Source organism: Oncorhynchus nerka, linkage group LG25 (genome assembly GCF_034236695.1).
Source record: "Oncorhynchus nerka isolate Pitt River linkage group LG25, Oner_Uvic_2.0, whole genome shotgun sequence".
Taxonomy (NCBI): Eukaryota; Metazoa; Chordata; class Actinopteri; order Salmoniformes; family Salmonidae; genus Oncorhynchus; species Oncorhynchus nerka.
In genome coordinates, this window is record NC_088420.1 from 43,393,841 (window position 1) to 43,408,939 (window position 15,099).

Genomic DNA, 15,099 nt, shown 5'->3' on the forward strand with positions numbered 1-15,099 from the left:
CATTTCAAGATCCAGAGTCGAGGGTCCTGTACAGCTGTGTTTTAAAACATTTTCCAGAACTCAGCATGGTACTAGGAAAAGGGCTTTCAACAGCTCCTGGTATAAGGACAATCCATGGCTTGAATATTTTGTAAGTCAACATTTGACTTATTGTTTCGCCTGTAGGCATGTTTCTCTGCCCAATCTACCTGAATCTGCCTTCACATCAGTCAGGTTTTTGTAACTGGAAAAAGGTGCTGTTTAAAGATTCTGGGTTTTACGTTCCATTCGAAGGCAGAGCATCATATCAATGCTCTGTATGCTTGGAATCAGCATAAATGGACTATTGACAGCAACTCAATGTTAGATGTCAGAAATGAGGACCGGAAAAAGAAAGTGGAGGAAAACTGTACTTACTACTGTACTTATGGTTGATGACACCTCGGAATTCTCAGTGTTGAGTCAAGGAGGGCACGCTCCCTTAACATGGATGAGTTTGTGAAACATTTTGCCAGTTCTCACCATAACCGCAGACTTATGCAGTTTTAAATCTACCTAGGATAATTTGTCACTAAGGCGGTCCCTCTGATCATGATTAAAACCTGCACTGTGTACTAGCTAGTACACTGACATTCTAAAATTATAAATCCAAAGGGTAACATGTCACACAGTTTTAATTTGGTCTTGATTTGGCCAATTCAAAAACGTTTCTTTGCTATTAGTTAACATGATATATATGAGAATAATTTGATACTATATTGATGGGCACCAAAAGTAATTATATTTTTGAAGCACATTTCTGCTTGATACCTGGTATGTCAAATTGCAGTGTGTTTTTTTGTAAATGTACTTTTTTGTAAATAAACTATGCAATTTATGCAACACAAAAATGCTATATTATCTCCTTGGTGCTTGAGATGTATTTTCTGAAAATACTTTGGATGTTCAACACTTATAGACCCAGATTATATGTTCATGAAAACAGAGTGACCTAAATCTCTTCAGTATGTGAGCACAGTACAGTGTGTGTGTGTGAGAGAGAGAAAGAAATTGAGCTGCAGTTCCGAGGTAGAGACACTGACTATTCATAGTATGTTAAAGTATTCTAGTGAAGTAACCCTTTTGGACCACACTATCTGCCACATTGAAGAATTCTGGGGTTAAGTGAATGATCACTTCTACCTCTAATCAGCAATCATAGGATTCATTCATGCTCCTTAGATGCCAGGTTAGGGTTACACACTATTTTTCTGTCATGGTTTATGGACCGCCTGAAGTAACCTTGGCCACCCCCTGGCCACCCCATGTATAAAACTCTAGTTCCGCCACTGCCCTCATATTCTCCCCGTTGTCATACCCCTGCCCTCTCACGTTGGCAATGCCATGTTCCTGTAGTTTTGAGATGAGCAACTCGGTGATGCCCGCACCTGTTGCGTCAAGCAGTTCACTAAATTCCAGGAAGTGCTCTCTCCTGCTCACTGGCCCATCATTCTCAGTTTAAACAAAACGCACCACCATGGTCCTCTGCTCTGTTTTGCTCGTCTGGTGTGCAGTCCAAAATTATAGAAACATATTTGGCTGCTTTTAGCTCACTGCACGCTGTCTGCTGGATATCAGTCTGCTGCCAGCATGGCAATGATTTCGTTCTGGATTATTTTACAGAGGTAGTGCTCATGTGTTTCTTTGGAGTACACTCTCCTTACATGCTCCTTCATGATTCCTTCAAAGATACCCAGGTTTTCCACAAACGTAATTATTATTATTATACATTTTGTAATTTAACCTTTATTTAACTAGGCAAGTCAGTTAAGAGCAAAGTCGTATTTACAATGACGGCCTACCTCGGCCAAACCCGGACGACGCTGGTCCAATTTCTCGCCGCCCTATGGGAACTTCAGAAAGTTCCTATTATTTGGCTCTTTCAGCCTGTCGGTGGCCCTACACGGAGCAATGTTATGGGTGGCCATTACGAATATTAGGGCAATGAGCCTCTGCAGCACCTGCTGCCAGTTGAGCGTCTCTTCGGGCATCGGTAGCTGCCCATGGTCCTGAAATCAAAGCATCTGAGTTTGTTTGGACACCAGCCTGATCTCCAGCTCCTTCCACCTCTGGAAACTATCACGCTTCTCAACTTCTCATGCGAGGTGAGGGAGTGGCACAGATTATTCCAGTCCCCGGTTCCATCCCTGACCAGCGCAGGTTTGCACGTGTGTGAAAAAAGTTTTCAGCAAAAACAGAAGGCTGCATCGTTTTGCTTGGAATAGACGAGCTATGGTCTCTCCACCCTCTCTCTGTTCGCCATGCTCCTATTGTAGTTGGCCACCTCATCTCTTGGGAAATTCCCCTCCTTATGTTGATATGGCCCAACCGGCACTAACATGTCCCGTAAAGATCCATTCATATCTTATGGTCACTCACCGGGATCTTTTATATTTTTGTCTGGGATTTGGATTTAGCAGCAGCACAACTGTTATCGGGGACGTGGAGCAACGAATCTGAGTCCGGGTCCCAGATAGTAGCGTCTCCGGCTCCGCTAGCATTGTTTGGAAGTGTGGCTAGGCCTGGTGCGGCCACCTGTTCTTGTGCCCCCAGAGAGTTGTCATCATCGTTGGAAGTGGATGGCTGGACTCCTCCGGTTTACCCTCTTCGCTGCTAGAACCGGCGAACGGGGGCTTGTCAGTCTCTGCAATTGAATGGCCTGTTCTCTGAGACTTGTTGTTCTCCACACCGGTTGATGGCCCTTACTGCATGCTGAGAAATTTCCTCCGCGAATCTCTTTGGTTTAGAGATTATGCCTCTTTTCTCATTTGTTTTTTATATTCGCTTCCTGATAGTTTATGTCTCTTAGACATGGTAGCAAATTTGGTGGCAAATCAATTCAATTTCAATTTTAAAAAATTAACTGTAAATATTACACTTACAAAAGTTCCAAAAGAATAAAGACATTTCAAATGTCATATTATGAAAATAGACAGTGTTGTAATGATGTGCAAATAGTTAAAGTACAAAATGCATAATAAATAAACATAAACATAAGTTTAATTGATGATATAGAAGGCCCTTGCCTTTTCTCTCAGATCGTTCACAGCTTTGTGGAAGTTACCTGTGGTTCTGATGTTTAGGCCAAGGTATGTATAGTTTTTTTGTGTGCTCTAGGGCAAGTGTCTAGATGAAATTTGTATTCATGGTCCTGGGAACTGGACCTTTTTTGGAACACCATTATTTAGGTCTTACTGAGATTTAGTGTCAGGACTCAGGTCTGACAGAATCTGTGCAGAAGATGTAGGTGCTGTTGTAGGCCCTCCTTGGTTGGGGACAGAAGCACCATATCATCAGCAAACAGACATTTGATTTCAGATTCTAGTAGGGTGAGGCCAGGTGCATTTGTCTGTTCTAGTGCCCTCGCCAATTAGTTGATAGGGTGGGGCTTAAGCTGCATCCCTTTCTCACCCCCCGGCCCCGTGGAAAGAAATGTATGTGTTTTTTGCCCATTTTAACAGCACACTTGTTGTTTGTGTACATGGATTTTATAATGTCGTTTGTTTTTCTCTCAACACCACTTTCCATCAATTTGTGTAGCAGTCCCTTGTGCCAAATTGTGTCAAAAGCTTTTTTGAAATCAACAAAGCATGAGAAGACTTTGCCTTTGTTTTGGTTTGTTTGTTTGTCAATTAAGGTGTGCAGGGTGAATACGGTGGTCTGTTGTACGGTAATTTGGTAAAAAGCCAATTTGACATTTGCTCAGTACATTATTTTCGCTGAGGAAATGTACGAGTCTGCGGTTAATGATGATGCTGAGGACGCATATCCCACAGTAGTTATTGGGGTCAAATTTGTTTCCACTTTTGTGGTTTGGGGTGATCAGTTCTTGGTTCCAAATATTGAGGAAGATGCCAGAATTGAGGATGATGTTAAAGAGTTTGAGTATAGCCAATTTGGAATTTGTGGTCTGTATATTTTATCATTTCATTCTCTATAGATTACTTTTAGCTGAAATAATTTCCACTGGTAGCTAGCTAACGTAAACAGGCTAGGTTAGGCTACTGCCTTAATCACGAATCGTCTACCTCACACAAACATTTAAAAACAATTACAATAGTTTAATTGGCAGATTCATTTTGATCAATGTTTCACAATTGGATAATCCCAAAAACACACACACATATCACCATTGCTACCAAGGATAGTGGGAGTGAACTTCGGAGAAGCAGGAATGGGAAGGGGGTGGGAACTGCATCAATTGCTATGAGCTGCCGGCAATGTAGTAGCCGATTAGGGGCGCTGGAGGAACCAATTGCCAAAATGACTCACAAAATTCAAGTGTGAATCTTGCCTAATCAAATCCAATCAAATCAAATGTATTTATATAGCCCTTCGTACATCAGCTGATATCTCAAAGTGCTGTACAGAAACCCAGCCTAAAACCCCAAACAGCAAGCAATGCAGGTGTAGAAGCACGGTGGCTAGGAAAAACTCCCTAGAAAGGCCAAAACCTAGGAAGAAACCTAGAGAGGAACCAGGCTATGTGGGGTGGCCAGTCCTCTTCTGGCTGTGCCGGGTGGAGATTATAACAGAACATGGCCAAGATGTTCAAATGTTCATAAATGACCAACATGGTCGAATAATAATAAGGCAGAACAGTTGAAACTGGAGCAGCAGCACAGTCAGGTGGACTGGGGACAGCAAGGAGTCATCATGTCAGGTAGTCCTGGGGCACGGTCCTGGGGCTCAGGTCCTCCGAGAGAGAGAAAGAAAGAGAGAATTAGAGAGAGCATATGTGGGGTGGCCAGTCCTCTTCTGGCTGTGCCGGGTGGAGATTATAACAGAACATGGACAAGATGTTCAAATGTTCATAAATGACCAGCATGGTCGAATAATAGTAAGGCAGAACAGTTGAAACTGGAGCAGCAGCATGGCCAGGTGGACTGGGGACAGCAAGGAGTCATCATGTCAGGTATTCCTGGGACATGGTCTTAGGGCTCAGGTCAGTTGAAACTGGAGCAGCAGCATGGCCAGGTGGACTGGGGACAGCAAGGAGTCATCATGTCAGGTAGTCCTGGGGCATGGTCCTAGGGCTCAGGTCCTCCGAGAGAGAGAAAGAAGGAGAGAATTAGAGAACGCACACTTAGATTCACACAGGACACAGAATAGGACAGGAGAAGTACTCCAGATATAACAAACTGACCCTAATGGGAGGACCGGCCTTGCCACTAGTAATTACCAGTTGGAGGGCCATTAAAATTGAATATAATTCATTGGCTGATCCCTCCTGATATCCCGAATGGTATCATGTGATCCTTCCTTCAGCGATAGGAGGCCCACCCAGTTGACTACTTTAAAATAGTGGATACCTTCAATGACAATGTCCATGCCAAAACAGGTTTTTATCCATCTAGACTACTGTCACCAGGAAATGTCCCCCCATCGCAGGATCTTTCTGAGCCTGTGTTGGGACCTGATTGGAACAGAAAAGCAGGCTGATTTAGTTGAATTAAAATGTTATGGATAGTTTGTATGGATTCTTTTTTCTATATATATTATTATAATTTAACAATTTTAGCCCGCATTTCTTCCCTTTGGCATCTTTATTAACAACCTGTACAGTAGATGGCGGAATGCACCTATAATTGTTGCGAACGCCATTATACCAAAGACGAAGAAGAACACGTTGACTTTGCGTCACGTGTTTCCGCCCAGGCTCGCTTGGACAGTGAGATTGTCGATACTGCAGTTGTTGTGGTGCAGTAATGTCAAAGATTTGTATAACTAAACATTCTGTTGTAATGTTATCCCTTTGGTGACTACTGCGGATGGCTGTGTGTGCCAGGCTCTGCGGAGTGGGTCAGTCTCGGAGGTGCAGGCGGCGTCAGCGGCATAATCAACAGGATCAGGGAAGCGACTCCGATATGGACGAGGAGGAAGGGGAGCGGATTGTGGGTGAGACACAATCCGTCACCGGCGGCCCGGAAAACTCTGCTGCGGCAGGGCCGAGTGTGGCCCATGAAGCCGCTGCTGAAGCCACTGCTGACAGTGCAAGCCCCGTACCACCGAACCCGCAGTCCCTGTTGGATCTGCCCCCAGAGATTTTAGTGGAAGTATTCTCATCTCTCCCGGGCACGGAGTTACCAAACCTGGCCCTCGTCTGCAAGAAATTCAGGCAAATTCTCAACACGGAAACCATCTGGAGAAGGCGATGCACGGAGGGTAAATAATAGTGATCGCTCATTGTCATTTCAGATAGAAGAATCATTCATTCGCTGCTATCATGTCCTATGCGAAGTGTGACGTTTTATCATACGGGAATTAATTGACAGTATTTGGTCCACAGGTTAGTCTATAGCATGGTTTCCCATCCTTGTTTCCCCATGGCCCCTTTTTCACATTTGATGTATTTTTTTATTTATTGAGATTGCCTATTAAATACACCACCAACTTGATTTTGTTTTAATTTGAAGGACCAAGGATTTAAAAAGAAATGTAAGCTCATTTTCTGAAATTCTGAAAAAGCTGGCATTTGGAATTATGTTAAAATGGTCAAACTGTGGATCATTTAGCTATTTGGCTTTTAATTTTAGGACCCCTTTAGGTGTGTGTGTATATATACAGTGGGGCAAAAAAGTATTTAGTCAGCCACCAATTGTGCAAGTTCTCCCACTTAAAAAGATGAGAGGCCTGTAGGCCTGTACACTTCAACTATGACAGACAAAATGAGAAGAAAAAAATCCAGAAAATCACATTGTAGGATTTTTAATGAATTTATTTGCAAATTATGGTGGAAAATAAGTATTTGGTCACCTACAAAAAATATATTTGGCTAAGGTATATGTAAACTTCCAACTTCAACTGTAGGTATGCATGTCAGCTTTGTCATCGGTTTTTCGCAACGGCGTTAAACTAGACATCGGGCCGACACCGATGTTTGCATTTTTAGCTAATATCATCCGATTCCGATATTAATTCCAATCAAGTTGTAGAAACCCCCCAAGGATGATCAATGGAAACAGGATAAACCTGAGCTCAATTTCAAGTCTCATAGCAAAGGGTCTAAATACTTATGTAAATATTTCTGTTTTTATTTTAATATATTTGCAAACATTTTTAAACCTGTTTTCACTTCGTCATTATGGGTTATTGTGTGTAGATTGATGAGGAAAACAATAATTTTAGAATAAGGCTGCATGGGCTACTTTCTGTCCATAACCTTGAAATTAACTAAGATAAAAATGAAATAGAAAGGTTTTATCAAACTGAAAACAAGTAAATCAAGTCTGAAATCTAACTGAAATTCAAATAAAAGTACATTACAACTTTTAAGAAACTTGTAGTTCACCAATGCACGTTTGCATGAGTCGTTTCTCAGTGAAAGCCATAGTTCTTGTGGGTACACGCCGCACCAGCCTGATATTGGCTCTGCCATTGGGACATCTGCCAAGTGGAGCAGTAGTGTCCACTGGCATTTTTTCATTTGAGAGCAATGTGCATTCTAGTAGCTAAGTCATCATGTAAACATGGTGAGCAAGGCAGCTATGATATGTTCACTGTAAGATACGCAGACCAGGGGTCCGAGCCTTGAGGTCTGGAATACTGCTGGTTTTCTGTTCTACCTGATGTCTTACACCCACCTGGTGTCCCAGGTCCAAATCAGTCCTTGGTTAGAGGGGAATAATGAAAATCAGCAGTGGAACTGGTTGAGGTCCAGATTTTGAATTTGCCTGGTATACAATGTATTGGATTAGGATTTCTTCCTTTATTCATAGTGTCCAGTCCATTATTGGGTTAGCGTAGCTTTGGAATTTGGGATGTGCAAACTTCTCATAAGCCTAGGCGGCCAGATCTGAATGTGCTTTTATTGTCATGCCATCATGTATCATGCTTTTATTGTCATGCCAACTCCTCTATTTTGTTGTCATGCTAGTGAAGTTTGCTAAAGCACACGTAGCTTTGATGACTAGGCTACTGTCGCAATCTGCCTTGGCCTTCATTGTCACATGCCTGTCTGTCGGTCTCTGTCTCTCTCCCAAAGAGTTTGGAATGAGGGAGGACCTGCGCAAGATGGAGGTGGTGGGTGTGTCCAGTCGGGAGCTCTATGCCAAACGTGAGTCTCTCTCTTTCTGAAAATATCAAACATTTTATTATCAGGACCAAGAGTTTTTCCTGACCTGATCAGGAAAAACTCTGGGCCATAGACAACAGTGGGCATCTTTACATTGGCTAATTGAACCAAGTCACACTAGTATCACTTGTGCATTGAAGGTCTGGGAATAATATCACATACTGTCACTTTCTGCAAATCATCGATGACTCTGTTTCATCCTCTAAATTCCAGCATCTTGACTCAACCTCATTTGGACAAGGGCTGCTGTTAAACACTTTCCAGTAGTTAGCAATAGTACCATTTGAGGCATTTTCTTGCCTTTGACACTTTGGGGATTAACTCAGTTGTTTGCTACTGTAGGGGTAACCTCAAGATGGCTTGTGGGAAATTGCTCTTCGTGGTGGAGAGATTGTGCTTACTTTGTTTTTGTGTCATGAAGTTGATGCTATCAGGTTTGGGGCTAGGTTGGTTCTAGGTTAGGTTGGTTGTAGTCACCACTAGAACCAACCTGCCATACCCAGACAGACTATATGGACAGACACCAGACCGACAGATACAGAAATGACACTCGAACAGACTCATGCCACAATGACTAGCTGCTATGAAAGGCTGGTTATGGGACACATCAACTCCATTATCCCAGACACCCTAGACCCACCCCAACAGATCCATAAATGATGCACTCTCAATTGTACTCCATCCTCACCCACCTAATAAGAGGAATATCTATGTATTAGGACCCTGGGACTGAACACCACCTGATGACAGCCTACAGGGAGGAGTCAGTGACCTAGCAGTGTGGTGCCATGACAACAACCTCTACCTCAACATCAGTTAGACCAAGGAGCTGATCGTGGACTTAAGGAAACTGGGGGAGCACAGACATTATTTGGAAGGCACACACCTGTCTATGTAAGGTCCCACATTTGACAGTGCATGTCAGACTAAAAATCAAGCCATGAGGTCAAAATAATTTGTCCGTAGAGCTCTAAGATAGGATTGTGTCGAGGCACAGATCTGGGGAAGGATACCAAAAAATGTCAGCATCACTGAAGGTCCCCAAACACATTGAGTGTGGAGAACCATCCAGAAGGACAACCATCTCTGTAGCACTCCACCAATCAGGCCTTTATGGTAGAGTGACCAGATGGAAGTCACTCCTCAGTAAAAGATGCATGACAGCTCGCTTCGAGTTTGCCAAAAGGCACCTAATGGACACTCAGACCATGAGAAACAAAATTCTCTGGTCTGATGAAACCAAGATTGAACTCGTTGGCCTGAATGCTAAGCATCATGTCTGGAGGAAACCGTGCACCATCCCTACAGTGAAGCATAGTGGTGTTAGCATCCTGTTGTGTGGATGTAATTCAGCGGGAAAGAGACTGGGAGACTGGTCAGGATCGAGGAATGATGAGTGGAGCAATGTACATAGAGATCCTTGATGAAAACCTGCTCTAGAGTGCTCAGGACCTCAGACTGGGGCAAAGGTTCACAATGACCCTAAGCACACAGTCAGACAACACAGGAGTAGCTTCAGGACAAGTCTCTGAATGTCCTTGAGTGGCCCAGACAGAGCCTGGACTTGAACCTGATCGAACATCTCTGGCGAGACCTGAAAATAGCTGTGCAGCGACACTCCCCATCCAACCTGACAGAGCTTGAGAGGATCTGCAGAGAAGAATGGGAGAAACTGCCCAAATACAGGTGTGGCGTCATAGCTAAGAAGACTCAAGGCAGTAATCGCTGCCAAAGGTGCTTCAACAAAGTACTGAGTAAAGGGTCTGAATACTTATGCAAATGTGATATTTCAGTTTTGTATTTTTAATATATTTGCCAAAATATTTTAAACCCTGTTTTTGTTTTGTCATTATGGGGTATTGTATCTAGATTGATGAGAGGGAAAAAAAATATTTGATCAATTATAGAATAAGGGTGTAACGTAAAGGGGAGCTCCCAAGTGGCCAGCGGTCTAAGACCCTGGTTCGCTCCCGGGCTGTTTCACAACCGGCCGTGATTGGGAGTCCCATAGTGCATTGCAGAATTGGTCCGTTGTCTGGGTTACAGGAGGGTTTGGCCGGGGGGGTTTTACTTGGTCACCGCGCTCTAGTAACTCCTTGTGACAGGCCCGGGCACCTGCAGGCTGACCTCGGTCATCAGGTGAACAATGTTTTCTCCGACACATTGGTTGGCTGGCTTCAAATAAAATAAAATCAAATCAAATTGTATTTGTCACATACACATGGATAGCAGATGTTAATGCGAGTGTAGCGAAATGCTTGTGCTTCTAGTTCCGACAATGTAGTGATAACCAACAAGTAATCTAACTAACAATTCCAAAACTACTGTCTTATACACAGTGTAAGGGGATAAGGAATATGTACATAAGGATATATGAATGAGTGATGGTACAGAGCAGCATACAGTAGATGGTATCGAGTACAGTATATACATATGAGATGAGTATGTAGACAAAGTAAACAAAGTGGCATAGTTAAAGTGGCTAGTGACATAAGGATGCAGTCGATGATCTAGAGTACAGTATATACGTATGCATATTAAGGTATTAAGCTTCCAGGTTAAGCGGGTGGGTGTTAAGAAGTGTGTTTTGCCGGGTCATGTTTCGGAGGACGCATGACTCGACCTTCGCCTCCCGAGCCCGTTGGAGTTGCAGCGATGAGATAAGATCGAAATACAAAAATATTTTAATATATTTTATAATATGGCTGTAACAAAATGTGGAAAAAAAGGGGTCTGAATATTTTCCGTATGCACAGTTGAAGTCGGAAGTTTACATACACCTTAGCCAAATACATTTAAAGTCATTTTTTCACAATTCCTGACATTTAATCCTCATAAAAATTGATGATGATTTATTTCATATTTTATTTCTTTCATCACATTCCCAGTGGGTCAGAAGTTTACATACACTCCATTAGTATTTGGTAGCATTGCCTTTAAATTGTTTAACTGGGGTCAAATGTTTCGGGTAGCCTTCCACAAGCTTCCGACAATAAGTTGGGTGAATTTTGGCCCATTCCTCCTGACAGAGCTGGTGTAACTGAGTCAGGTTGTTAGGCCCTTGCTCGCACATGCTAGTTTATAGGACTGAGGTCAGGGCTTTATGATGGCCACTCCAATACCTTGACTTTGATGTCCTTAAGCCATTTTGCCACACCTTTGAAAGTATGCTTGGGGTCATTGTCCATTTGGAAGACCCATTTGCGACCAAGCTTTATCTTCCTGACCGATCGCTTGAGATGTTGCTTCAATATATCCAAATAATTTTCCTCTCCTCATGATGCCATCTATTTTGTGAAGTGCACCAGTCCCTCCTGCAGCAAAGCACCCCCACAACATGATGCTTCCACACCCTTTTTCCTCCAAACATAACGATGGTCATTATGGCCAAACAGTTCTATTTTTGTTTCATCAGACCAGAGGACATTTCTCAGAAAAGTACGATCTTTGTCCCCATGTGTAGTTGCAAACCATAGTCTGGCTTTTTTATGGCGGTTTTGGAGCAGTGACTTCTTCCTTGCTGAGCGGCCATTCAGGTTTTGTCGATTATAAGACTCGTTTTACTGTGGATATGGATACTTTTGTACCTGTTTCCTCCAGCATCTTCACACGGTCCTTTGCTGCTGTTCTGGGATTGATTTGCACTTTTCACACCAAGGTACGTTCATATCTAGGAGACAGAACACGTCTCCTTCCTGAGCCGTATGACGGCTTCGTGGTCCCATGGAGTTTATACTTGCGTACTATTGTTTGTACAGCTGAATGTGGTACTTTCAGGCATTTGGAAATTGCTCCCATGGATGATCCAGACTTGTGGAGGTCTTGGCTGATTTCATTTGATTTTCCCATGTTGTCAAGCAAAGAGGCACTGAGTCTGAAGGTAGGCATTGAAATACATACACAGGTACACCTCCAATTGACTCAAATGATGTCAATTAGCCTATCAGAAGCTTCTAAAGCCATGACATAATTTTCTGGAATTTCAAAGCTGTTTAAAGGCACAGTCAACTTAGTGTATGTAAACTTCTGACCCACTGGAATTGTGATACATTGAAGTAATCTGTCTGTAATCAATTGTTGGAAAAATTACTTGTCATGCACAAAGTAGATGTCCTAACCGACTTGCCAAAACTATGGTTTCTTAACAAGAAATTTGTGGAGTGGTTGAAAAATGAGTTCTAATGACACCAACCTTAAACTTCCGACTTCAGCTGTACCTCTATCACTCCAGTATCCCTGCAAAAATGTATTTGTTATTTTTGGTCGATCTACAGAAAATACTCTGTCACAGTGGAAGAAAAATTCAAACATTTGATAAAATGTTATGAAAAATGAAACTATATTGATTCGATAAGTATTCACTCCCTGAGATGATACATGTTAGAAACACCTTTGGCATCGATTACATCTGAGTCTTTGGGTAACTCATTAAGATCTTAGTACACATCGATTGTACAATATTTGCACATTCTTTTAAAAATTCTTCAAGCTCTGTCAAGTTCGTTGTTGATCTTTGCTAGAAAGCCATTTTCAAGTCTTGCCATAGATTTTCAAGACGATTTAGGTCCAAACTGTAACTAGGCCACTCAGGAACATTCAATGTCATCTTGGTAAGTAACTCCAGTGTAGATTTAGCATTGTGTTTTAGCTTATTGTACTGTTGAAATGTGAATTTGTCACCCAGTGTCTGTTGGAATACAGACTTAACCAGGTTTTCCTCTAGGATTTTGCCTGTGCTTAGCTGTATTCCGGTTTTCTTTTTATCCTAAACTCTATAGTCCTTGTCGATGACAAGCATGCCACCACCATGCTTGAAAATATGAAGAGTGGTACATGGTTATGTTGATATTTGATTGGATTTGACTTCCTCCTTTTACAATGTCAATTAGAGAGCAACTACAATGTTGTGGAGCCATCTGCAGTTTTTTCGAATCACAACCATTCAAATCTGTAACGGTTTTAAAATCATGATTGGCCATATAGGGAAATCCTTGAGCTGTTTCCTTCCTCGCAGGCAACTGAGTTATGAAAGCACCTGCATCTTTGTAGTGATTGGGATACACCATCCAATGCCTAATTAATAACTTCACCATGCTAAAAGGTAGTGCTGAGCGATTAACCAAATTTTCGATTATTAAACTAATTTTCTCTAGAGACAAAATCATTCATAAGACAAATTGGAGGAATCAAGTCTGTGGGACGCTGAGTTTTAGGTTTCATTAAACTAATATTCAACCTAGTTCAGTGCAGAAATGTGGTAATTAACTACAATGACTATAATATTGCACCATTTAAAACATTTTTTTTTTTTTATGGCTGACGGATCAGAGGTGAAGCGAGAGGTTTCACTCTCGCCAAAGTCTGTCCTAAATAAGACCAATGCGTTTCTTTGGCTTTATTTTTGACCTAAACTTGTCGCTTGCCTTCCCGCCTTTCGAACAACGGCCCCCATCGTTAGGGCATAGACATGAGCTTCTCCTCATTGTATACAGATCTCTGGATGGATACACTTTTACGCCCGCAACGTTAGGTTAGATACACACAGACCGCGTTGAGGGAGTAATGTACACAACACAATGACGAGCGGGACCGTGAAAGTATACCTTCTCTACTCTAGAAGAAATAGTACAATTATTTTGTCAGACAGCTTTGCATCATACTTAGGCAGGCTAGCTACACTGAACAAAAATATAAATGCAACATGTAAAGTTTTGGTTTCATGAGATGAAATAAAAGATCCCAGAAATGTTCCATACGCACAAATATTATTTATCTCAAATTCTGTGCACAAATTTGTTTACGTCCCTGTTGGTGAGCATTTCCCCATTGCCAAGGTAATCCATCCACCTGCCAGTTGTAGCATATCAAGAATCTGATTAAACCGCATGATCATTACACAGGTGCAGCTTGTGCTGAGGACAATAAAAGTTGGTTGGTCCCCCCTTTGCTGCTTCACTCTTCTGGTAAGGCTTTCCACTAGATGTTGGAACATTGCTGCGAGGACTTGCTTCCATGAAGTCACGAGCATTAGTGAGGTGGGGCACCGATGTTGGGCGATTAGGCTTGGCTAGCAGTCTGCGTTCTAATTCATCCCATAGGTGTTCGATGGGGCAGAGTTCAGGGCTCTGTGCAGGCCAGTCAAGTTCTTCCACACCGATCTCGACAAACCATTTCTGTAATGAGCCCGGGGGGCATTGTCATACTGAAACAAGAAACGGCTGTCCCCAAACTGTTGCCACAAAGTTGGAAGCACAGAATTGTCTAGAATGTCATTGTATGCTGTAGCGTTCATTTCCTTTCACTGGAAGGAGCCTGAACCATGAAAAACAGCCCCAGACCATTATTTCTCCTCAACAAACTTTACAGTTGGCACTGTGCATTGGGGCAGGTAGCGTTCTCCTGGCATCCGTCAAACCCAGATTTGTCTGTCGGCGTCCCAGATGATGAAGCGTGATTCATCCCTCCAGAGAACGCATTTCCATTGCTCCAGAGTTCAATGGCGGTGAGCTTTACACCACTCCAGCCGACACTTGGCATTGCGCAAGGTGATCTTAGGCTTGTGTGCGGCTGCTCGGCCATGGAAAACCATTTCATATAGTTCCCGACGAACAGTTCTTGTGCTGACGTTGCTTCCAGAAGCAGTTTGGAACTCGGTAGTGAGTGTTGCAACTGAGGACAGACAATTTTTACACGCTACGTGCTTCAGCACTCAGCGGTCCCGTTCTGTGAGCTTTTGTGGCCTACCACTTCTCAGCTGAGCCATTGTGCCTCCTAGACGTTTCCACTTCACAATAATAGCACCTACAGTTGACTGGGGCAGCTCTAGCAGGGCAGAATGTGATGAACTGACTAGTTGGAAAGGTGGCATCCTATGACAATGCTATGTTGAAAGTCACAGCTTTTTAGGAAGGCCATTCTACTGCCAATATTTGACTATGGAAATTGCAAGACTGTGTGCTTGATTTTAGACACCTGCTAGCAACGGTGTGGCTGAAATAGTAGAATCC

At 42.7% G+C, this 15,099-nt stretch overlaps 1 protein-coding gene across 2 annotated transcripts in view; it reads left to right on the forward strand.

The window, feature by feature from the left end:
* The first annotated feature begins 5,667 nt into the window (after positions 1 to 5,667).
* The window catches only part of LOC115109540 (F-box only protein 31), a 30,806-nt gene continuing 21,374 nt past the window's right edge, over positions 5,668 to 15,099 (forward strand). For both annotated transcript variants that reach the window (XM_029634533.2, XM_029634534.2), the window contains exons 1-2: positions 5,668 to 6,183; positions 8,003 to 8,074. In XM_029634533.2, the coding sequence (XP_029490393.1) occupies positions 5,790 to 6,183; positions 8,003 to 8,074 (466 nt within the window). In that variant the 5' untranslated portion in view covers positions 5,668 to 5,789. The remainder of the gene's footprint in view (positions 6,184 to 8,002; positions 8,075 to 15,099) is intronic.